General features: G+C 47.9%; 1 protein-coding gene across 3 annotated transcripts in view; it reads left to right on the forward strand.

The window, feature by feature from the left end:
- Nucleotides 1-266: 266 nt before the first annotated feature.
- Nucleotides 267-23,939, forward strand: part of ZCCHC2 (zinc finger CCHC-type containing 2) — a 49,798-nt gene continuing 26,125 nt past the window's right edge. For 2 of the 3 annotated variants that reach the window (XM_040985085.1, XM_040985086.1), the window contains exons 1-5: nt 267-1,289; nt 14,585-14,696; nt 17,369-17,445; nt 19,429-19,500; nt 21,285-21,397. In XM_040985085.1, coding sequence (XP_040841019.1) covers nt 402-1,289; nt 14,585-14,696; nt 17,369-17,445; nt 19,429-19,500; nt 21,285-21,397 — 1,262 coding nt within the window. In that variant the 5' untranslated portion in view covers nt 267-401. Of the gene's footprint in view, nt 1,290-4,346; nt 7,938-14,584; nt 14,697-17,368; nt 17,446-19,428; nt 19,501-21,284; nt 21,398-23,939 lie in introns of those variants that run through there. The other variant, XM_040985087.1, reaches the window with a different exon arrangement.

Genomic DNA, 23,939 nt, shown 5'->3' on the forward strand with positions numbered 1-23,939 from the left:
CTGATTGGCTGCGCTGCGGTGCGCGGAACCGCAAGCCTCCCGGCCCGCTCGGCCCGCTCGGCCCTCAGCAGCTCGCGAGGGGAACCGCTGAGGCGCCGCCACCGCCCCAGCCCAGGCCGGACCACGGCGTGAGGGAGGCGGCGAGAGCACCCGCTCGGCCGCTCGCTGCCACCCGCCCGCTCCGGCGCTCCGGGGCGGGGAGGAGCCGCCGCCGGCACGCCCCGCCTCCGGCCCGGGACGACGACGACGCCCGCGACCCCGCCGGCCGAGCCGCCGCCCCCTCGCCGGCCGAGCCCCGGCCCTCCCCCGGCGGCATGGAGGGGCCTCGCTCCTGACGGCCGCCGCCCCGCCCGCCCGCCGCCGCCGCCCCCGCTCGCATGTCCGCGCCGCCCTAGCCGAGGATGCTGAGGATGAAGCTGCCGCCGAAGCCGACGCACCCCGCGGAGCCGCCGCCCGAGGCGGACGAGCCTGAGGCGGACGCGCGGCCGGGAGCCAAGGCACCGGCGCGCCGCCGCCGCGACTGCCGGCCTCCGGCTCCTCCCGCGGGCCCGCCGCGGGGCCCCCCGCCGCCGCCGCCGCCGCCTCCGCCGTCTCCGCCGCCGCCGCCCCGGGGGCTCGGGCCGCCTGTTGCTGGCGGCGCGGCGGCGGGGCCGGGCATGCCGGGCGGCGGCGGGGGGCCCGCGGCGGCGCTGCGCGAGCAGGAGCGGGTGTACGAGTGGTTCGGGCTGGTGCTGGGCTCGGCGCAGCGCCTCGAGTTCATGTGCGGGCTGCTGGACCTGTGCAACCCGCTGGAGCTGCGCTTCCTGGGCTCGTGCCTCGAGGACCTGGCGCGCAAGGACTACCACTACCTGCGCGACTCGGAGGCCAAGGCCAACGGCCTCTCGGACCCGGGCCCGCTCGCCGACTTCCGAGAGCCCGCCGTGCGCTCGCGCCTCATCGTCTACCTGGCGCTGCTGGGCTCGGAGAACCGCGAGGCGGCCGGCCGCCTGCACCGCCTGCTGCCCCGGGTGGACGCGGTGCTCCGGAGCCTGCGCGCGGCCCGGGCCGGCGCGGACGGCGACGCCGAGCAGGACGGCTCGGGCCCGGAGGGCGGCGGCGCCGAGTCCCGGGCGGCCGGCGGGCTGGGCTCCAGGGCGCAGGAGGAACTGCTGCTGCTCTTCACCATGGCCTCGCTGCACCCGGCCTTCTCCTTCCACCAGCGGGTCACGCTGCGGGAGCACCTGGAGACGCTGCGCTCGGCGCTGCGCGGCGGCCCCGGCGAGGCGGAGCCGGCCGGCCCCAGGCCCCAGGTAACGCGCCGGGCCCGCGCTCGAGCCCCGGCCGGGCCGCGCGGAGCGCTCTGCAAGGGTCTGGGGCCGGGGTGGAAGCAGGAGGAGCGGGGTGCGTGGGGCGGGCGGCCTGGCGGTGTGGCCGTGCCCTCTTCCCCGGGGTGCCCGCCGACAGGTGGGAGGGGAGACGCCCGGCTGGCCGCTGGCACGGGACGGGACCGTCGTGGGGGGGGACGGGGTCCCCGTGGGGGGACGAGATCCACGTGGGGGGACGAGATCTACGTGGGGGGACGAGATCTACGTGGGGGGACGAGATCTACGTGGGGGGGACGGGATCCCCGTGGGGGGACGAGATCTACGTGGGGGGATGAGATCTACGTGGGGGGACGAGATCTACGTGGGGGGACGAGATCTACGTGGGGGGGACGGGATCCCCGTGGGGGGACGAGATCTACGTGGGGGGATGAGATCTACGTGGGGGGACGAGATCTACGTGGGGGGACGAGATCTACGTGGGGGGGACGGGATCCCCGTGGGGGGACGAGATCTACGTGGGGGGATGAGATCTACGTGGGGGGACGAGATCTACGTGGGGGGGACGGGATCCCCGTGGGGAAGACGGGATCTACGTGTGGGGGGACGGGATCCCCATGAGGGGACGAGATCTACGTGGTGAGGACGAGATCTACGTGGGGGGACGGGATCCCCGTGGGGGGACGAGATCTACGTGGGGGGGACGGGATCCACGTGGGGGGGGACGAGATCCACGTGGGGGGACGAGATCTACGTGGGGGGACGAGATCTACGTGGGGGGGACGGGATCCCCGTGGGGGGACGAGATCTACGTGGGGGGGACGAGACCTACGTGGGGGGACGGGATCCCCGTGGGGGGGGACGAGATCCACGTGGGGGGACGAGATCCTCGTGGGGGGACAGGATCCCCGTGGGGAGGACGAGATCCTCGTGGGGAAGACGGGATCTACGTGTGGGGGGACGGGATCCCCGTGAGGGGACGAGAGCTACGTGGGGGGGACGAGATCTACGTGGGGGGACGGGATCTACGTGGGGGGACGAGATCCCCGTGGGGGGACGGGATCTACGTGGGGAGGACGGGATCCCCGTGGGGGGTACGAGATCCACGTGGGGGGGGCAGGATCCCCGTGGGGGGACGGGATCCCCGTGGGGGAACCGGCTCGTGCCCTCAGCTGAGGGGAGCCCCGGGGTGGCTGTCCACCCGCAAAGCTCACAGCCTGGAGCCAAAGCCGAGCTGGTGATGGCGTGGATGCGGCTGGTGGCATCAGGGTGTCTGGGGGCTGGAAAGGAGCAGCTCCTCCAGGGCGAGTCCCCGCTCTCCGTGCTCCTGCCTTGGGCTGCGTGTCCTCCCGCTGCGCTGTAGCATGCCAGCGTGTGTGGTGACGCTTGTGCCCTTTCCGCCCCTCAGCCTACTCGCTAAAACATCCCTGCAACTATTTCTGTCGCACGGCCATCTCGCCAAGAAAAGGCGTGAATGCGGAAACGTCTCAAACTCGGTCTCTAGTGCTGCTGTCCCGCGCGGAGCCCCGCACGCAGTCTGCCCTGCCCCAGACGTGTGCGGTTAACGCAGTGCCCCGAGGCAGCTAGGGGAGGAGGAGGCGGGTTTCCTCCCGACCGCAGTGCGTGGCCTCTTGTGGCATCCTGGGCGGGTGGGCCGGGCCAGGGGGGCTTCTCCGGCAGCGCCCCGCGCTCGGGCCCGCGGTCGTAGGGGTCGCCCTCTGCGGAGGAGCCCTCGGGCTGCAGCTGGGCTCTGGGGTCAGCGACCCTGCAGCGGGCGGGGGGGCTCTGCCTTGGGTGGTGGCCCCCGAGGGTGCCCCAGCTGAAGGCGTTTTGGCGGACCTCGCTCAGGCTCAGCCTGTCAGTCCAGAGCCTGCCGATTGGCCGCAGCCCGGCCCGCTGCCCGTGCCCACCTGTGCGCCTGCAGGGAGGAGTCCTCGCTGCCCCGCGTGACCGCGAGCCCGGCCCGCCGCGCTTCCTCCCCCGCCCTGCAAGATGGCGGCCGCGGCGCCGCCCACGTGACCGGGGGCTGTGCTCAGCGGGGAGGCCGGTGCGGCCGCGTGGGGACCTGAGCCCGCGTGGAGGGCCGCGGGGCGGTGACAGTGAGCCCGCGAGTGGGAAAATGCGGGTGGCAGCGTCTTTTCCCGGAAGTAACCTTTCAGGCAGAAGTATGCAGCTTGTATTAATAGTTCAGGAGTCATTCATTTTCTTACTGCCGGCGAAGCTCTTGGGCGCTCCAAGTCCTGCATCCCCACCAAGTGCACCGTGTGAAACCAATTTCGTTTCTTTGTGGGGAGGGGGCGGGAAGTATGTTGGCGGGGCAGTTCAAAGCCCTTGAGGAGGGGCATCCGTGTTTAGTAGAGCTCTAGGCTGCCAGGTGTAAAATTCCCACTCCCCCACTAATTATGATGCTAACCTGACCGCCTAAGCCTCAGTCTTTCCTCCTGAGGTTGTAGTGGTTGGTGAGTTAGATATGAAGCAAAATAACGCGCATCCTGCCTTGAAGATGAATTCTCTCTTGGTAAGTGTTCAGGGCAAGTTTCTTATCCATCAGTCAGCAGCTTGTTTTTAGGAATGTCCCCCCGCTTAGCAGTACTCAGTATCATTGTTACCATCCCTCTAAACAGACGGGTGACTGGAAAGGGAGTGTTTGAGACACGGTTAGTTGGGGCCTTTAGTTTTGTTGGTCTTTATATAATAAACCGAGAGGAAGCAGTGCTCTGGGTCTGTAATCAAGACATATTCTCCCTGTGATGGATTTGGGGGTGCGAATGGAGAAAGTTGATATTTTAATGTGGATTATCATTAATTTGCATGCCACTGTAATCTTCTTAAATCTTTATTTAATTTTCACATTTTGTTAGAAAGCTGTTCTATAGTTCAAAGTTATTCTACAGTTTTGCTGAGGTACTTATTTTGAGTATACACTGAAATCTATGGAACATTAAGGGAACATTTTAATGTCATTTTTTACAGATATTGCTAAATTGGCCACTTTTTTAGCTTATTTAGTATTTTTGTCTTTCCTTGATAAAGAATTTGTGTATTTTTTTCTTCCTACAAGAGAGAAGCGCCTTCAGTACTTTCAAAGTAGACAACCTCAAATTTATGGACTGTTTTCATCGTGGAGGATTGTATGTAGCAACACTTTATGGCTTCCCTCCCCGCCCCCCGCATATACATGGCTAGCTGAGTCAGAAGGTCCTTTGGGGTGTTGAGTTGCAGGTGGGGAGGCAGACCCAGTCCCTTTCCTGGGGTTTTCCTGGGCTCCAGGCTGCATGTGACCCTTACTGCCCTACACAAGTGTCATGCGCTGTGTCAGTTTACTGTGTTTGAAGTGAGATTTAGGCTTTGCAAAGGTCCGTGGCAAGTCCAAGACTACAGAGTGCCCAGGATCCATCAGCGAGGTTATCTGTGCTGAAGGTGAATCTGATCATGTTTGTGAAGACACGAGTAAACAGGAGGGAGATGTGGGTGCTGTTGACTGAGTCAGTGGCATGATTTGGGTGCAGTGGAGGAACAGAACTGTGGGCCCAGATGACAGTGGGCTTGGAGCGCACGAGCAGAGAACTGGGTGTCAACAGGTTGTGTGAGAGCCGTGAGTGCCTCTGAAGGTAGCCTATGTAAAACACCATCCTTGATTTAAAAGGTCTTCCAGGCCTGTCCGTTTATCTCTGTGGTGCCCTCCCACAGGTGGTCACCCCGACTTGCTTAGTGACCTTGATCTTTACACTGCCCACCTCATATTTGAATCTGCACTGTCTTCATCTTTACCGGCAGTAGTTGTGAGAGGCTTTTTGTCTAATGACAGCCTCTTTATCGTTCCCCTGCATTCAGTTTTTGTACCTCTTGCGGGGGGGGGGGGGGTGTCCTGGCACCAGATAGTCTTTCTGAAGCCGTATATTGAGTTGTATTGCATTGTTCTTTCAGTGCCTGTTGGGTGACCTCTGATAGGTCTTAGGCTCCAGATCCTCTGTGCTGTGGGTCTCACGTGAGGCTGGGTTCTTTCTGTCATGTCTTGCACCATGTTCTCTGTGGCAATCAGGTAAAATTCCTTGCTGCCTCTTAACTTCAGTAACACACGTGTTCTGGTTACTTCTGTGATTCTTTGTATTAAGTTTATTGTGTAAGATTGGCCCGGCCTCAGGCATCATTTGGCATTGAACTTGGGCTTTTCAAATGTAGCTCCAAAAGAAAGTATCAACGTAAGTGTTGTTTTAACAAGTGTGTCATGCAGTTATATCTCTCTCTTGTCTCATTTTAAACTATATCTACCAAGTATTTTACAAAAATATTTGTAGCTCAATTGTTCTAGAAATAATGAAAGGAATTACTTTCTTATACAGTATGAACTTACACATTTAAACTGAATCATCAGTGTCTTTCAGTGTCAAACCATTTGCAGTGTCTCAAACTGCTGAATTGGTGCAGACCTGGTAGTTTTTTTTGACAAGGATGGATAGGTTGTAAATCACTGTTTTCTCTTTGGACAGTTGGCTGTCATAGCCTCAGTTTACCATGTGTTTGGGGGTGGGGTGGTGGGAGTTAGATTTGGATAGTACCCTGCCCATGATTAGAAAGTAAAAAACTTACTTAGGTTACTGAAGTGAGCAGTTGGTAATGAAAATGCTGTGAAATTTTTATGTTTCTTGTCAGTAGGTCTGGATTGGGATCTTTTCTTGCAGTAGAGTTGATTTTTGTTTTGTATATGAGGTAGTTGAAATTCACTAGCGAGCCTAGGGAGAAGGTCAGCTGTGGTGTTTGAGAGTACTTAAAAAGAGGTCTTCAGGAAGAGGTTGTGTTATGGTGTCGAGTTTCTTGATCTGGGAAGAATGTCTGTTCTAACAGGTGGTGTTATTCCTGATGCGGTGTTTCCCTATTACACTTGCGATCTTATGAATCGTTTAATTGCCAGAGATCTTTCTTGAACCCTCAGCTCACGTTCCTTCATGTATTCAGGAATGCTTTGCCCTAGGAGCAAAGCCTGACTGCCTGGGCTCACTTCCTTCCTGGGGCATCCAGGGACACCTTGCACTCTTCTCAAAGGGCGAGGCTGTAGAGATGAAGACAGCTCAAGGCAGAGGTAAGCTGCAGAGGGGAAAGGCCTGCTTACCTCTAGCTTCCCACACTGATGCTTTAGTGTGTGTGTCTCACCTTTGAAAATACTCTGTTGAAGGGATTTAATGGCTTGTGGAGGCTGCTGGAGTGGGATGTGGCAGTTCCTGGTCCAGTCTACCCGTTGCCAGGGTGAAAGAGGAGATCTTTTTCTTTTTGTAGTGAGAGCAGGAAGGGACACGATGCTGCTGCCCACTACAGCTCGCAGCAGTGCTTCCTGGGCGGCCATTCCTCTGTCCCTAGCTGGATTCCTATGCCTTTATTCTCTGATCCAGTGCTGAAGTTGGTGCTACTCTCTGGTCTGCTTGTCAGCTAACAGGTGGCATGGTTTGAATTGAAATGGCAGAAGCATAAATGGAGCTGTACTAGGAAAACATCAAGACCGGTTCTTGAGCAGAAACTGCTGCCTTTGCCTCTCTTTCATCCTCTGCTTTGCTCCTCTCCTGTTGTATCAGACTGTTCTTCAGCATTCTTTTGCCCCATTTTCCTGAATGTGCAACCTACAAGTTAAGTTCTCTAAAAAATGACAATAATGTTAGCAATTTAAATTTCCCACTTTGAGTTCCCCCAAAAAATACATGAAAGATAATGAAGACTCCCTTCCCAGCTTGTGCCACTCACTCTGCCTTCTCATATAGTGCAACCCTCCCACTGCACAGGCAGGCAGTGTTGGTTCACAGACATGAACTTCCATGGCTGTTGGTGGTGGCCAGGTTTGAATTGTAGGCTGTGAGAGCAAAAGGTGTACGTGGATTCAGCCACTTGTAACTCTACTGAGTCCCTCGTTACTCCATGGCTGGTGTACATTGTTCAGGGCTAAGATGGCTAATTTTGTACCTGTGCTGCAGAATCATCTCCTGCCCTGGTGTCTACTTCCACTAGACAGGAGGTAAGCTCTTGTATCACAGGAATGTGTCGAAGTCGCCAGGGGGCCGTTTCTGAGCTGGTGATTGAGAGGTCTTGCCCCACTCAGAGTTCTTTAGCCCTGTGGTTGTTGGAGCACAGCTGTGCTATTTGACCCCAGAGCCATGCCTTTTGTCAGCTTAAATGACTCTTCCTTTGGGTTGAGTTTGGCATTTTATTGAGTAGCAAAACTTGTACCTCTTTTGCATCTTCAGTTAGAGACAGGTGGTAAATAATCCTTAAATTCTCCCTGGCTCCCTCCCTCTTCTTCCACAGAAATGGAACAAATCTGACAGCTCAGTGATGTTCCTAAAAATGAATCATTTTGTAACAAAGTAAGACTTTCTATGAATCTTAAACAATAGCATATGTTTTGGTTATGACTTTGGTTATTTAAATGAAAGTATTTAAAATATATGGCTATAATAAATGACCCCAAAATTTAATGACTTAAAGCATAAGTATTGGAGCAAGCATTGTGACACAGTTGGTCAAGCCCTTACTTTAGAGTGCTTGGGATCCAGTCCGCAGTCCGCTCCCATCCAGCTTCCTGCTCATGTGTATGCTGGGAGGTGGCAGGTGATAGCTAAAGTGCTTGGTTCTCTGCCACTACTGTGGAAGGTCCAGATGGAGTTCTGGGCTCCTGGCTTTAGCCCAGACACAGCTGTTACAGGTATCTGGGCAGTGAACCAGCAGGTGGAGGAGTTCTCTTTCTCTCTGTCCCTCTGCTTTTCAAATAAGCAGAAAGATTAATAATTTATTATTTTTTGGGGGGGGGGGATATTTTATTTACGAAAAATCAGTTTGTTGGGCCCGGCACGATAACCTAGTGGCTAAATCTTCACCTTGCTTGCGCCGGGATCCCATATGGGTGCTGGCTCGTGTCCTGGCTCCTCCACTTCTCATGCAGCTCCCTGCTTGTGGCCTGGGAAAGCAGTCAAGGACAGCCCAAAGCCTTGGGCCCCTGCACCTGCGTGAGAAAACTGAAAGATCTGGCTTCAGAGCAGATGGGAAGATCTGTTTATCTCTCATTCTTTTTGTGAATCTGACTTTGCAATGAAAATAAGTACATCTTTTAAAAATTGTTAATTTGGTTTTCTTTTACTTCTGCTTTGGTTTCTTTTTTTAATTTAATAAGTTTATTTTTGGTGTTGATGTAGTTGAGATGGGTGTGTGCCCATGTGTACCACTAATTAGTTTGGGAAGGGTTGAGGAATGGGGAAAAGTAGATAAGTTGATTGCTTTCAATTGTTCCTGTTTCTGGGGAAAGGGAGAAGAGAAGGGGAGGCAGAGAGAGGCTCGTTTCCAACAGCCTAGCATCAGTACCTGGGGATGGGGAGGGCCACTTGATGTCATGGTAGGGTCTCCAATATGGAGTGTGCTTCGAGGGTACTGCTTAAGTGGTTTTGATAGTTTTGAGATGCTGTTGCTCCAAGATCCATTGGCTGGCATAGTCTACGCTAGTCTCCACTCACCCAGATACTTGCTGTCAGAGCTTGGCGGGGACAGTTGTCCAATTTGTTTTGTCTTCCATCCTCTGCCATGGCACTAGACGTGCTCTGCAGGCTCAGTGAGCTGTCATGTCCCCATGTGCACTTGTGCTTGCTGTCCACTGCACAGGCTTTGGCAATCAAGGTGGTCCAGTTCTCTCTCACGGACTCTACGGTCAGACCACAGATCCTGTGATTTTCTTTATCGCTGGAGTTTTTATTACCATTTCTCACAGTTCTATGGGGGTGGCAATTTAGATTGGAGAAGCGCTTGTGTCTAGAAATGGAATTGAGCCTGGATTGTGTGTCTTGCCCCCTCTCTTCTTTCACCCAAAAGCTCAGGTGTCCCAAGACGTGTGAGCACCTCAGCTCAGCTAAACCTTGCTGCCACCACAGCCTGTTAATCACACAAGCCTAACCCAGCCAGAGCTACTGGGCCGGGAATTAGCTCCCGTCTTTCAGTGGGAGGCTGCTCAAAGAATTGTTGGTTATCTTTTTATCTTCCATAAAAACTTAATAGAACATTGTCACATGCTAATGTTAACACTTTTTAAAAAAGATTTTTTATCTAAAAGACAACAGAGAAGAGAGGTGAGATTGAGATCTTCTTTCTGCTGGTTAACTCCCCAAGTGGCTGTCATGACCAAGGCCAAGGCCTGTCCTGCTTACAGTTATAGGCTTGAAACTCCATCAGGGGTCTCCCAAGTGGGGGCAGAGATCCAAGCGCTTAGGCTGTTCTCCACTGCTTTTCCAGGTACAGCTGGATTGGAAATGGAACAGCCGGGACAGGTGGCTGCTTAACTACCTGTGCACAGCAGGTGGTAATGTTAACTTTCTAAGTCTCATTTGCTGAGTGAAAAAATTTCAGGAGATAGCAAAGTTAAGTTAGTGAGGTTTTTTTCTTCTTTTTTTTGGTAAGATTTATTTTATTGGAAAATCAGATTTATAGAGAGAAGGAGAGACAGATCTTCCATCCACTGGTTCATTCCCCAAGATAGCAGCGGCTGGAGCTGAGCTGATCCAGCCAGGAACCAGGAGCTTCTTCCAGGTCTCCCATGCGGGTGCAGGGCCCCAAGGCTTTGGGCCATCTTCTGCTGCTTTTCTAAGCCATAAGTAGGGAGCTGGGAGCTAAGTGGAGCTGCCAAGACGTGAACCAGCTCCCATACGAGATCCTGGTGCATGCAAGGCAAAGGACTTTAGCCACTAGGTTACTGTTCCTGATCTTTTTTTTTTCTTTTTCTTTAACAGCTAAGAAAAATTGTACTTTCTGCTTTGTTTCTGTGTTTGACATGTCTTAGTATTTAAAAATCCATCAGAGTACTAAAGAAAACATGTAGAGTATTAAACAGGAGAACTAAAATCATTTTTGGCTGCAGTTTGACTTTTGCTAATAAAATGAAGCAAGTGAGCTTTAGTCTATGGTCTTATTTTCAGAGAACAGTTGTTTTGGTTTTCTTTTTGGGACTATCCAGACAGACTTAAAAATCTTGAGTGTATAACTGATGGATATGCCTATCTAGAAGTTAGATCTGAGTGGTCTAGTGACCCCACCCAGAGTCATATGGCATGTGGGTCATGGGTACCAACCAGGACTGCTCAGAAGGAGACTTGCCACAGGGCAGGAACGGCCACCCTTGGGCAGAGGAGGGAGAACACCGGTGCTGCTAGGGGCTTGGTGTGATAATGCATGCTTTTGCAGACTTAGAATTACTGCTTTTTAAAAGATTCATTTACTTTTATTTTGAAAGGCAGATTTTTATGTAGGAGAGAGAGATCTTCCATCTGCTGGTTCACTTCCCAAATGGCTGCAACAGCCAGAGTTAGGCTGCTTTTGGAGCCAGGAGCTTCTTCCAGGTCTCCATGTGTGTAGTGGGCCAGGGGCTTAGGCCAGCTTCTGCTGCTTTCTTGGGTCTTAAGCAGGGCGCCGGATCAGAGGTGGAGGGATTAGGACACAAACTGATGCAGTGGGCAGATGATTAACCTGTTAATTTACTGTGCTGGCACTGCGGACTTAGAATTTTAAAACTCTCACATCTTAATCTAAGCATAGCAAAATTCTTTGGTTCTGGACATGGATCTGGTCTTCATGAAATGTGTTATCCTTACTGAATGTCTGGGAGACTTGGAGCTTGCTAGACGAAGTGACTGTGATTCCTCTCCATCCAGTTAATAGCCCTTCCCTTATTGAAAGATGAAGTGTGTTTGGCAAGTGACAACCAGTGGCTTCTGGGTCCAGTGAACTGTGTAGTCATGATGTCTATGTTTGGGAGGCCAGGTATGTGTGGATTTTAGAGTTTGTAAACGAGCCTAAACGGATTTGCAGTGTTGATTCATGCTGAGAATGGAAGGAAAACAAGTTAGTTCTGTGGGTTGGTGAACTGAATTCCCTGGGTGGAATATGAAACACTCTTCCTAGATTATTAAACAGGAAGCCTTTTGTTAGTTGCTATATTCTTAATGTTTCTTTGAATTCTGAAAATATGATTTTTATTGCAACAAATTTTTTCATGATTGTGTCAATCTCATGTCTGTGGAGGCAGAATACTTTTTTTGGAGATTTATTTATTTTTATTGCAAAGTCAGAAATATATAGAGAGGAGGAGAGATAGAAAAGATTTTCCGTGTGATGATTCACTCCCCAAGTGAGTGCAATGGCGAGTTGTGCTGATCTGAAGCCAGGAGCCAGAAGCCAGAAACTTCTTTCCGGGTTTCCCATGCGGGTGCAGGGTCCCAATATTATGGGCCGTCTTCGACTATTTTCCCAGGCGACAAGCAGGGAACTGGATGGGAAGTGGGGTTGCTGGGATTAGACCTGGTGCCCATATGGGATCCCAGTGCATGGAAGGCGAGGACTTTAGCTGCTAGGCCGCTGCACTAGGCCCTAGATGACTTTTTTTTTAATTGTGTAAAATAGGTAAAGGAACTTGAAGTTTTTGAGAGTAGAATCAGATGCTTATTTCGATACAGAGTTTTGAAATACATGCATAATTTTTTCATAATTGCGTTTTTCCGTGATTTTTTTGAGGACTCCTTACATAAGTGAAGCTCTAAATATTTTTGCACTGAGAGACTTAGCCTGTTCCTCCATTTTTCCATAAACTTTTTTTTTTTTTTGCAGATAACAAAGCTTGCCATTTTCTCCTTTTGAGTGTATGATTCAGTGGTGTTATAGGTTCACACTCACTGTCATGCAGCAGCATCCTGTTTGTGCTCAGAGCTTTTTTATCATCCCAAATAGAAACTCTGTATCCACTAAGTAAAGCCTCCCCTTTTGCCTCTCCCCACAGCCCATTTTGCATGCTGCTCTTTCTTTGTGGTTTCTTTGGTTAAGCAGCTCATGAAAGTTGAATTGTACAGGACTTCTTTTTTGTATCTGGCTTTCTTCATTTTAGCACACTGTCCATCAGGATTTATTCATGTCATAGCAAGTGTCAGAATCCCATTCATTTTAAAAGCGTAATGCAGTCATTATATATGCATATGTATGCACACATACATTTTCATGTATATATCACAGTTATTGATTTGTTGATGGACAGTGGAGATGTTTCCACAGTGTGATGACCGTTGTAAATAATCCTTCTATTGAACATGTTTATACAAATTATGTTCTAGTCCCTGTTTTCAGTTCTGTGGAATATATGCCTAGAAGTAGAATTGCTGGAGCATATGGTAGTTGTGTTTAATTTTTTAGGAACTATCAAACCTCCCCCTTTTTACATCCTCATGGTCCGTGCACAAAGGCTGTAGTATCTGGCGTCTTTACTGGCATTTAACTCTCAGCTTTTTTTTTTAATTATTACCATTGTAATGGGCATAAAATAACATCTAATTATAGTTCTGATTTGCATTTCCCTCTTGAAACTATTGTTATAAAAAGTTATGTTCTGGATATACATGATTGCATTGTTTTTATTTTTATTTGAAAGGCATTTGTATAGGGAGGAGGAAAAAAAGAGCGATCTTCCTTCTGCCGTTCACTCCCCAAATGACTGCAACAGCCAGAGCTGAGATGATTTGAGGCCAAGAGCTTCATCTGGGTCTCCTACAAGGATACAGGAGCCTAATGACCTGGGCCATTCTCTGTGGCTTTCCCAAGCTGAAAACAGGGAGCTGGATGGGAAGTGTAGCAGCTGGGACGCCAACTGGTTCCCAAATGGAACACTGGTGCCACAGTTGAAGATCAGCTTGCTGTGCCTCTGAGCTAGCCCCGATTTTCTTTTTTTGTTTTAAATTTATGTCAATGATTTTTAAAAAGTAGCACTGTGATAATAGGGAATGGCTGTCAGGCTAAATGTCTGGGCAGGTGTCTGGGCTCTACAGGTCTGCTCTCCTGCTTGGGCAGTGCTGCTTTGTGGATGGCAGCTGCAGGACTATCCCTATCTTTGCGGTTGCAGTTGAGAGGCCCACGGGAGCCGTGTTGGTAGCTGGCACCCCTACCCAGTGCAGGCCAGGCTGCGCGATAGACTGTAGGACAAGAGGTTTTGTGTTGAGATTCTTGAGCAAGTGTTGGGACCTTTTTTCACTTCATTTCTTTATATAGTTAGAAAAAAGATCAACGTATTTGTTTTTAAACTGCAGGTTTGTAAAGTTGTGTAATTGGTTCTTAACTTGAATTTGGATAAGCTGTGTTCTTCGAGACTACATGAAGAGAAATAAGGCCTGAGTTGTAGATGGCTGCTTGAATTTTTTTTTTTTTTCTTTACCTAGTATATTGTAATAGTAATAGGCTCGTGGTGGTGCTTGAGTTCTGGAGAGCTCTGTATACATTTGCCATGCTTTTTGTTGCTCCCAGGCCAAATCTCTTAGGAGGAAACTTAATCCACTTCACTAATGCTTGAGCAAACTCAGAGTTAGATCATTCAGCTGCTATTAGATGACTTTTTTTTTTTTAAAGATTTATTTTATTGCAAAGTCAGAAATATATAGAGAGGAGGAGAAACAGAGGGGAAGATCTTCTGTCCAATGATTCAGTCCCCAGATGGCTAGTACTGAGCTGATCTGTAGCCAGGAGCCAGAAACTTCTTCTGGGTCTCCCACGCGGGTGCAGGGTCCCAAGGCTTTGGGCTGTCCTCGACTGCCTTCCCAGGCGACAAGCAGGGAGCTGGATGAGAAGCGGGGCTGCTGGGATTAGAATTGACACCCATATGGGATCCCAGTGCATTCAAGGCGAGGTCTTTAGCTGCTAGGCCACCATGCCGGGCCCTAGAAAGTAGGCCCTTCAATGATAAATTCATTGTCCCATACATATTGTTGAGAGAGATTTGACCTGTGTGGATGATGCCTTTTATGAAACTTGTCGTATCAGAGATTTTGTTAAACTGTCAGATCAAGCAATGAATAAGAATTGTGTAATGATTAGTGCACAAAGTGCATACATTACCCTTACAAAGGAGGGGTCAGTGTCGGGGGGGATATCTGTCACATGCTTTCCGTGGGTTCTGGTTCGCAGTGGAGAGCATTGACATAACTGGCAACTCTGGATTTCACTCTAACGTAATTTTGCTTGTTTTCTTTAGCGTTATGCAGTTTTTTTTTTTTAAACATCCCAGGATAGCTGGTGTAGTAAAAACAATTCACGAAATACTGTTGCCAGTTTCAGAGTATCACTGATATTCCTCCTCTTGTATTGACAGTCCTTGTGTGTTAGCCTGAGTCACCTGTTTGATCTCTCAAAACGGCTGTTAACCTGATTATTGAAAGCATTAAACTTAGGGTTTAATTTTTCTACCTTAGGTCTCTGGTGTGGATTAAAATGTCCCCCTCTTTCTTGTCTAGAACGACTCTGCTCATGGTGATTACATGCAAAGTAATGAGACCAATTTACTAGAACAAGCCCCAGTACCTCAGGATGGACTTACCATGGCGCCTCACAGAGCACAGCGAGAAGGTATGCTGTAGCTTTTGCAAACGTGAAGCTTCACCCACCGTGTGAAGACTGCAGGGGACTGTTCATACTGGTTTGCTCTGAACTCTTCATCTCTTTTTGGAGAAGTCCTGCTGTTTCCGAGTTTTGCTCTGACACCAATCGTCCCACTTCTGCCATCTGCATTCTGGGCCCTGGGCCCCAAGCCCTTGACTTGTCCTAGTACGTGATGGCTTGTTCTGTCTTGTGCTCACTTGTCTTTTCAGCTCTATCTTAAACCTGGTTGTGTATTTTATCATTTTCCCAAAGTATTCAGAATGGCACTTTATCTGTAAAAGCTGCTCAGTGTCTACTGAGAAAAAACCCCGGTTTTACGTAAGTTTTATTGTAAGCAAATGGAGAAATGCCCTACAAATCTATTCTTCCTGCAGTAATGCCACTTTTAAGAGCGCTGTGATGAAGGAGTGAGAGGACATTGCCTTCGAAAAAACACATGAACTCATACTCTTCCTGCATTAGGAGAGTCTGTTAACATGTGAGGAGAAAAATGGAAGTGGAAGATGTAGTAACCTGTTGTTTGAGCTTTGCAAGAGCAACGGTGATACAATAAGCATCACACTCCGTTACAACAATCTTGAAGTTACATCAGTGTATCTCCTTTTCATCTCAGTTGTCATCCTTTTTGTATAAGCTACAAGTAGAATTTGTACCAAGATGGTTGTAGTACTCCCATTTCTCTAGCTAGCCTGCTTCAGGCACAGACTAAACTATCTAAACCCACTACATGTTTACTAACCTAAACCAAAATTTGGTTTTGCAGTGCAGGTTATCCTTTATTTTTAAATAAATAGATTTCAGTGAAACAGAGATGAAATGAAAATGCTAGCCATACTATAAGGTTGTACTGTAGACTATTTTTCTTATATTTATAATTTTTATTTAAAGTGTATGGAGGCACTCATGATCAAGCATTCTTCACCACACACTGTCCTTCTTGTCTTGGCATACCTTCATCCTGATAGGTAGCAGCAGGTACAACTTGAAATTGAGGCAGAAGCTATAGCTAGATTTCCATGTCCTGAGTTGCCGTAGTGGATTCTTGGCTGAGCTTAACTGCAGTCTGACCTAATCAAATACTGAAGGTCTCTTGTCCTGAACCTGGAGATTTGCAGCCAGACCTAAGTCGGGAGCCTGGAATTTGGCCCAGGTCTCCCTCACGTGGGTGACAGGGATTCAAGCACTCAGTCCATCATTGACCACCTCCTAGGATGTTCTGTGCAGGAAACTGGATGAAAAGCAAGGGAGCCTAGGAATCAGGACTTGAACCAGGCACTCCTGGTAGAATGTGGGTGTCCCTAGTGACACCTTAATCAATTCTCCATATATGTGCCCCAATAGCACCAGTTTTCTGTAATTTAAAATACCTGCAATCACTTTCAGAAGCAGCAGACCTTTCCACCTGTGTTTTGGCCTTTGTAATACTGTACAGGTATAAGGAGGGTCGGGCTTTTTACCTCACTTTGCAGATTTTGTCAGCATTTCTGGCCCCCAGGAGAAAGCCGCACCACATGCTGTATATGTTGGAGAATTAACACCCAAGTGCTAGCAGTGTTATCTCCTTTGTTTCCTACGAGCAGCTGTTTGCCTACATGTTTCCGTATCTTAATGCTTCATGCCTTCTCATTGCCCACTTAGCATGACCTGTGACAATCTGATTTCCTCCCTGGAACTTTCTGTATAATCTGCTTCATCCATTGGTACTTCTTCCTCTCCTAAGGCAGAACTAATTGTCTCCTCCTTTCTCATCTCCTGTCCCCTTTACCCCCCAGACCCACTGCTACCCAGACAGGCCTGTGGTTACTCTTCCCCTGTTCCCTGTAGCCTCAGTCATGTTCATTACCATCAGCCTCTGATCAGACCCTGCTTGGCATCCAGTAAGGAGTGTTTTCCTCTGTTACACCCAGAGCAGCAGTCTTCATCTTGAGTCCTTGTAGTGTGTACACTCAAGACCTTGGATGTATTCAATCTGATTGATTTCCTGAAGTGATGGCTTTTACTAAAGGAGGTGTAAATGAGTCTTTGGAGCATTTGCCCCTTTGCTTATTTCATAATTATCTACTTCAAGTCACACTAATTGCTTTTTAAGTTTAATATCATTCATGCTCACTAATTTATAGTTATGAAAAATTTTGCTACCATAAACCTTCATAGTTCCTTGTATTGCTCAACTTTTATTATAATTCACCATTATATGATGTTAAGGGGTACATTTGAGAAAAACATTAATCGGGCAGAAATTTTTGTCAGTTATGTTACTTCTAAGTGTTTTTATTAAAAATAAAGCTAAATATTTCCTAGTTTATACTTTAAGTAATTGAATGAACCATATTTAGTTGATTATAAAGTGCTTTGGTGGTGGCAATCTGAAGAACAGTTCTCAAGACGATCTTTTAGAAAATCTGCTCAATGCTGGTGCCTTAGTCACCCTTGTGTGAGCAGGTCTGGCGGTTAGTAGATATAAAAGATATCACTTCATGGAGGGACAGTGCACTGCTGTGCTTCCATTTGTTTTATGATTTCAGGCCACTAGTAAAGTGAATTGTAAAGTATCTGTCACATTATAGGGTTATTGAGGTAACTGGAATGTGTATCAGGTCTCTGTAGAACAAGTCAGCGTATTTTTTTTTTTCTTTCAGCTGTACACATTGAGAAGATAATGTTGAAAGGAGTCCAGAGAAAAAGGGCTGACAAATATTGGGAGTACACTTTCAAAGTAAGCTAATTCATCTGCGAAAGATCCTCCATTACCATGTTAATTGACCTTTGGAAAAATACAGCAGGTTTGCTAACTCAAGGGGGAAAACTGTTTATTTACTTGTTTTTAGTTAAATGTATTGTGTGGTAGATATTGCATGGTTTGCCAAGTCTTTTTAATGTGATACAATTGGGGGAAAAAAATTACTTTGACAAATTTAATGATAAATAAGCCTTCAGAGATAGGGAGGCAGTTAAGAGGTAATTGTGTCTTATTTTTAAAGTCCAGGTCACATGTACTGTCCTGGGCCTTTTCTCCTCTCCTCATCCGCTCTTGGTTTGCTGCCTTGATAATTGTGGCTGCTTTCTGTTGTCTGTCCTTTAGTCAGTCAGTATCTGATCGACCCACTGTGTTCCACCCAGCTCTCAGATGTTAGCTCCAGGTTAAGACTGCTTGTCTCCTCTTTGCCTGAGAGCTAGATTCCTTGTCCATATTTTCCTTGCCTCTCTGAGCTGGGGCTTCCCCATGACCTTCCTCCTGAGTTTGGCCTGCACGCTCCCTGGAGCCTGAGGCCTCTTGGACCCAGCTGCCATGTCCCTGCCTCCTGAGCCGTTCTTCCCCTGCAGCTTTGCTGCCCCGGGCAGCTGTGTCTCCCTCTCTTGAAGTTGCATCCCATGCCAACAGATGCCTCATTTCTCGTCTGAGGGTCCCACCATCATGGCTGTCATAGATCCTCCCAGTGGGTGACACCTGGAGAGAAGTCTTCATCCCCTGCTCATTTGTGTCTCACCTGCTCAGGCCTTTGAGTGAGCCTCAGCACTCAGTGTTCTCTGCTTTGAGAGGGCAGACTTTGAGACTTGTCTCCACAAGCCTGCCTTGTGGTCTGTGTTTCATTCTGCTGTCTACAGTTGGCCTCACTAGCTTTCCCTTCCTTAGCTTCACCATCCCTCACCCGAGACACTTTGACCCTAGGCTAGGGTGCACCTGGCTTTCTGCTCAGAGGTGCTTCTTGGCACTCTAATACTGTTTCTCCCTGCTCTTTTTTCATACCCTGTTCATTTTCTTCAGAGCAATGATCACTGATGCAATCTCTTATTTGCTTGCTTTATCTGTCCCCTGAACTAGGCTGAACCCAGCCGACAGAGGTTTCAGTTGTCTTGTCCATTCCCAAGTACTCTGACACAGGAGTGAGAAGAGTGCCTGGCACAAGTGTCTGCTCAAAGTGCATGGACTTTAAAGAGCATTTAAGCAATGAGTCAGTTAATAAGAGATTGCCTAAGGGTTGGTAGATCAAACTTCCTGTGTATTTTCAAGTATCTGATTCTTCACGTGATTAGTTGGCAAGGCTGTGGTATTAGCATAACCTAAATACGCACCTAACTCAAATAATTACAGGGTAGAGTTTCTAGTGGGGCACAGTTGAGTGCCCTGAGCAATGCGCTAGATGTCAGTTGCAGCTCTGGTGCTTGCTTACATTCATACCTCATGAAGTTAATGCTTTTGAGTTTCCTTGGAAATGGAGGTAATAGCACCTGTCCTGTACAGTCTTCATCCAATTTTAAAGATCTGGGATGAAGATTGAATATCTAGCCCATAAAAATAGGAACTGGTACAACCAAAAGGGGGACATCAACTCTTCATTCTGTGACATTTCAACGTTTTAGGAAACAGAGTTGTCCTCTGGGGACATGGTCTAGGCCATCAGAGTCATTGTGGGGTCCTGTAACGCCATGGAAAAGCAAGTCAGGCATTTTCCTTTCTGAAAAAAAAGCTACACAATTTGAAGAATTATCAGAAAACTTTAGGTAAAAGATACCAGTGTATAGTTGATTTGAGTAATTTTGAAGAGATTAGGATAATGCCAAATGAACTTTATATTTCTGATTGATAATCTTAATAAAATTTAGGTAAGACCTTTTGTTTGACTCCAGACTTTTTTTTCTAGCCAGATCCTGTCCAAGGAATAACCATATATAATATGTGTGTTTTTTCTTAAATCAGGTAAATTGGTCTGATCTTTCAGTCACAACAGTAACAAAAACCCATCAAGAACTGCAGGAATTTCTACTTAAGGTAAAAGTATAGATTTTGTTGTTAAAATTATTTTTGCATAATACGCAGAATCCAAAATCTCCTTGTCCAAATGAATATGGATTACAAAGTATAGGTCCCAGGTGGCTAGAGCTCAGTGCACAGTTGGTAAAGAGCATCAGGCTTGCTATATAAAAGTCTTCGAATCTTGCATCTCAGACCCTGCAACTCTTCAAGTCTCTCTGTGTGCCTCCTTTAAATTTTTCTCTTGATTCTTCGTCTGAGTTGTAACTCCCCAACCTCCATGGAATAGACTTTAAAATATTAGGACTAAGAAGAAAGTATGAATCTCTTATTCATGCTTGCAGTAGGGAGGGAAATTCAGGGCCAGAAGGAGACGGCTGTCAGAATAAACATAGGGTGAGGGTGGCACTCCCTTGTGTGCCTTGGCAAGGTTGATTTTTCTTCACTCATAGCTTTTCTAAAAACTTAGGTGGTAATGTATATATCTATCTATATCTATGTATCTATCTATCTCTCCAGATAAGTTTATAATTGTGTTTATCAGCCTCCCTGTTTGGCCAGTGACAGGCTAGAGTATTTTCCTGAAACATGAGTTAGCTCTCAATACCTACTTCCTTCAGTGCTGTGTGCACAGAACCTAAACTGGCATGTGGCACAGGGTGGGTGTTTAATGGGTGATTGTCGATTGGGCAAGACAGGTTGAAGATAAATTTGTGGGGTCTGACACAGAAGCTTGTACAGGTACCATTGGCTTTTGAGCTAGTTTTATTTAGCTGTGTGTAGATACTTAGCAGAAGTCATGTTTTAATTTGGTAATATGCCAACTGTCATGGATCTATATTGACGTGCTAATAATACCAAAGCATAAATATTGGAGAATGTTCTCTCCTGTAGGGCTCAGAGAACATGATCCCATGTATGGAATGCCAGCTGAGCTAGGTCCCAGGGGGAGCCCTGCTCTCATGGGTGCCGTGGACTATTGTGCCTGGCATCAGTCAGCCTGTGCTACCTGGATAAAACTTACTAATTCTGAAGCACTGACTCAGAATGCTTACTTCTTCTGAAGAATATTTATTTTGGATTTCTTAAATATTTAGATGTAAATCAATTTATATTAGGTTTTATAATTCTTTGACTCCTTAGATTCTGCATTGTTCCCTTAATTTTCGTGGAAGTGCCAATAACTCAGGAGTTAACTAGCACAGGTTAGTTATCAAAAGTTGAATTTAAAACAATTCTTGAGAGACTTGCAAAGTTTGTTTAACAAAGGGTCAACTTAGCAGGGATTTTTTAAAGTCAAAGCAGCCGACTGAAATGATGGCGTTCTCAGTTTTGAAACTTCCTTGGGCGAGTGAAGATTTGTTGATGTTTTCCAGCATATTCTTCTGGTGACAGATCCATTCTTGGTGCTTCTGGTGCAAGGAAGATTAAAAGCTTTCTTCCTGAGTCTGTATTCAGGGCTTTGTCTGGTACCCAGCCCCTGCTGGTAGTCTGAAACTGTCTTTTAGGCACAAAAGTGATCATTATAACAACAGAAGTAGCACTTTCAGAAAACTCTTCCAGTATAAAAATACCATCAGGTGTGCTGTGCAGTGTTGGTTTTAACTTGAGAAGCATGTTGGTGCTCTGGTTCCTGGTGTCCCGTGGGAGTGCACAAAAGTGCTGTGTCTCCTGTGGGAGGCTCTGTGGGCTCCTGTGTCCTGAGGAGTTGGAAAAGGTTTCCCAGTGTCATGTGTCTCTGACCTGGTACATAGTTGTCAGGAAGTAAGAAAGCTAACCTTGGGCTTGTTCTTTCTTTCTAGCTTCCAAAGGAGTTTTCTTCAGAGACTTTTGATAAGACCATCTTAAGAGCCCTGAATCAGGGTTCCGTGAAAAGGGAAGAACGGCGGCACCCTGACCTGGAGCCCATCCTAAGGTGAGCGTTGCTAACGGGGGACTCGCTGCTCAGAATACGTTTAAGCGATGCCACAGAGGTGCTTTCTGAAATGGACATTTTATCTGTTAGCTGTTTAGGGCTAGGCTCTTTTGTCATTGTACTTTCCTAGTCCTTTAATATCATGAAGTTCAGTTGTGTCTGCAACAGAAAATCACTGGCAAAACTGCTTGTTTTCCCCTAAGAGTGTCAATGGAAAGAGGCCTTTGGGGATGTGTTTAAAGATACCAGTTCTTGCCAAAGCCCATTGCTAGTCAAGGTCTTGGTGTACCACTGTCAGGTTTTTGGGCTGTGGAAAAAACATGTAGGTGAGATGGGCAATTAAGTATACTGCCAGGCACCCAGAGTAGCTCCCAGAGCCCCTTTGTGTCTATAGAGAGAGGAAGAAATTGAAGATACTGGGGAGAGGTCCCTGAAGAGGCAGGAAACTTGTTGACTAAGGTAAGTTGTATTTAATGATGAGAAGTAGAGGGATGCTATGCAGATAATGGCTAACTTTCTCTCAAGAAGAGGTTTGCTTAAGAAGGGTGAGAGCTGGTTGTTGCTTAGCACTTAAGGCACCAACATCCCACATTGGAATACCTGGTTTCAGTTCTCAGGTTCAGCTTTCTACCAATTTAGACTGGGAAACAATAGGTGATGGCTCAGTCAGGGTCCTGCCACTATGTTGGAGACCAGATGAAGTTCTTTGCTCACAGCTTTAGTCTAGTCCAGCCCTATCCTTCTTGAGGGCACGATGGGGATAAACCAGTAGATGGGAATGCATTCTCTCTCTGTTAGTAATTTCTGTAGAAGCAGAAGCAGTGCTGGCCTTGTGTAGTTTATCAGGGCTTCAGTGCAACTTGGTCTTGCCATCTGAACCAAAGGGTGCCCAATTGTGGGAGTCGACATCCTGAGAGAGACCGCAAAGGTGTGTGTCATTTGCTGTACTAGTACCCACTGCACTGGAAGGAAACTGGACCCATTGAGTATTCTCAGGATGGCTGGGGCCAAGAAGGAGGGACCAAAGCCCTCACCTTAGTGCAGAAATCTGGGAGGGCAGGGAGTTCTTGTTGGACAAAATCCGAAGAGCAACCTGGCACTAAGTGGGCAGGATAAGATGGGAGACAGATGGCCTCATGGGGAGAAAGGCAGCTGAGCACAGAGTCTGCAGTGTCAGATGGGTCATCCTTGTGGCCCTCCAGCAGTGTGAAGAAAGGCTTGGAATGGAGGAGGCAGTATGACCGATGCCTAAATTGGGTAGGAATTGGCAACTGACCTGGGTTGGCACACGCCATATACCATGTGAAACTGGGTGAGGTGACTGGAGAGCAGATTCAGACAGTGTGGGCACATACATGCTTACAAGGTGTGTGCAGAGGAGCCTTCCACCTGCATGGCTGTTGGGAAAGCTGGAACCCAGGTTGTAGCTGGGGTAGGGAGATATATAGGCTTTATGTTCTGAAAGGTCTCAAGACAATGCACGGGCTCAGAAGAGGAAGGGGAGGAATGAACAGGAGTGGAGCAGGTGCCCCGGATGAGACCAGATAGCTGCAGGTGGGGAGTGGGTGATGGTTTGGAGCAGCTGATTGGAGTTCTCAGTTCCTGTGCTGAGGGGCTTTGATGGACATTTTTGTCCCCTAGGAATTGTGGTCAAGGGGGCAGTTCTTGTTCTGCAGTACCCAGTGGGTTTCAGGCCGTGCTGGGAGGCTCCAGAGCCCTTGTTTCATAGTGGACCCAGCAGCTGGCAGATTCTCAGTTTAACATGTGGAGAGGTTGCTTAGTAGTGAATGCCGCTGCACAGTTGCATGAGAGACTGAGACTGACAGAGTGAACCTGAGGTCTACACTGGCCAGGGGTGGTAGTGAGGGAGCCAGATGGCAGCCACTGGTATATGTCCAGCAGCGGAGTGTGATTCCTGGGCCCAGCAGATTGATGTTCATTGTTACCTTGTCCACATTGGCTTCCGTGTATGCTTTGATCCCTGTTGGGCTGGGTATATTACTTGGCCTTTGAGTCAAATGGCTTTTCCTATGAGAAGTTGATGTCTGGAGCATGTTCAGTGCGTTAATTTACCTGCTAAATGCAGCTTGGCCAGCTCTGAGTATCATCTTTAAGAATATTTGTTAATGTAATAGGTGGGTGGTTATCCCATTGATTTAATTTTCTTCCCTTTATCAGTGAAATTCAAAATCTTTCTGTAAGTTTAGCCATCCATGTGTTGTGGGATTATGTTTACCTTATCAGTTCCTTTTGGGTCCTTGTGGTTTAGTAGAGTTTTTATGTAATGTGTATTAATTTGTGGTAAAATTTTCAGTTAGCTGTGATGGTTAAAATGAAGTTTAAGATGCATGGTTTATCAGCCTTTGATTTTAGGTTCTCATTAGTTTCCCCTCAAGATTAAAAAGTCATCCCCAAGTTGTGAAATAGTAGGTACATTTGGGTAGTCATGCAGGAAAAATAAAGTTAGAGTCCTGTGTTGTTTCTGTATCCAAATTATGATGACTCAAAGAAGTAAATCAAAGGAGAAAACTTGAAACTTAAG

Source organism: Ochotona curzoniae, unplaced genomic scaffold (genome assembly GCF_017591425.1).
Source record: "Ochotona curzoniae isolate NIBS_2020 unplaced genomic scaffold, NIBS_Ocur_1.0 contig_43, whole genome shotgun sequence".
Classification (NCBI taxonomy): domain Eukaryota; kingdom Metazoa; phylum Chordata; class Mammalia; order Lagomorpha; family Ochotonidae; genus Ochotona; species Ochotona curzoniae.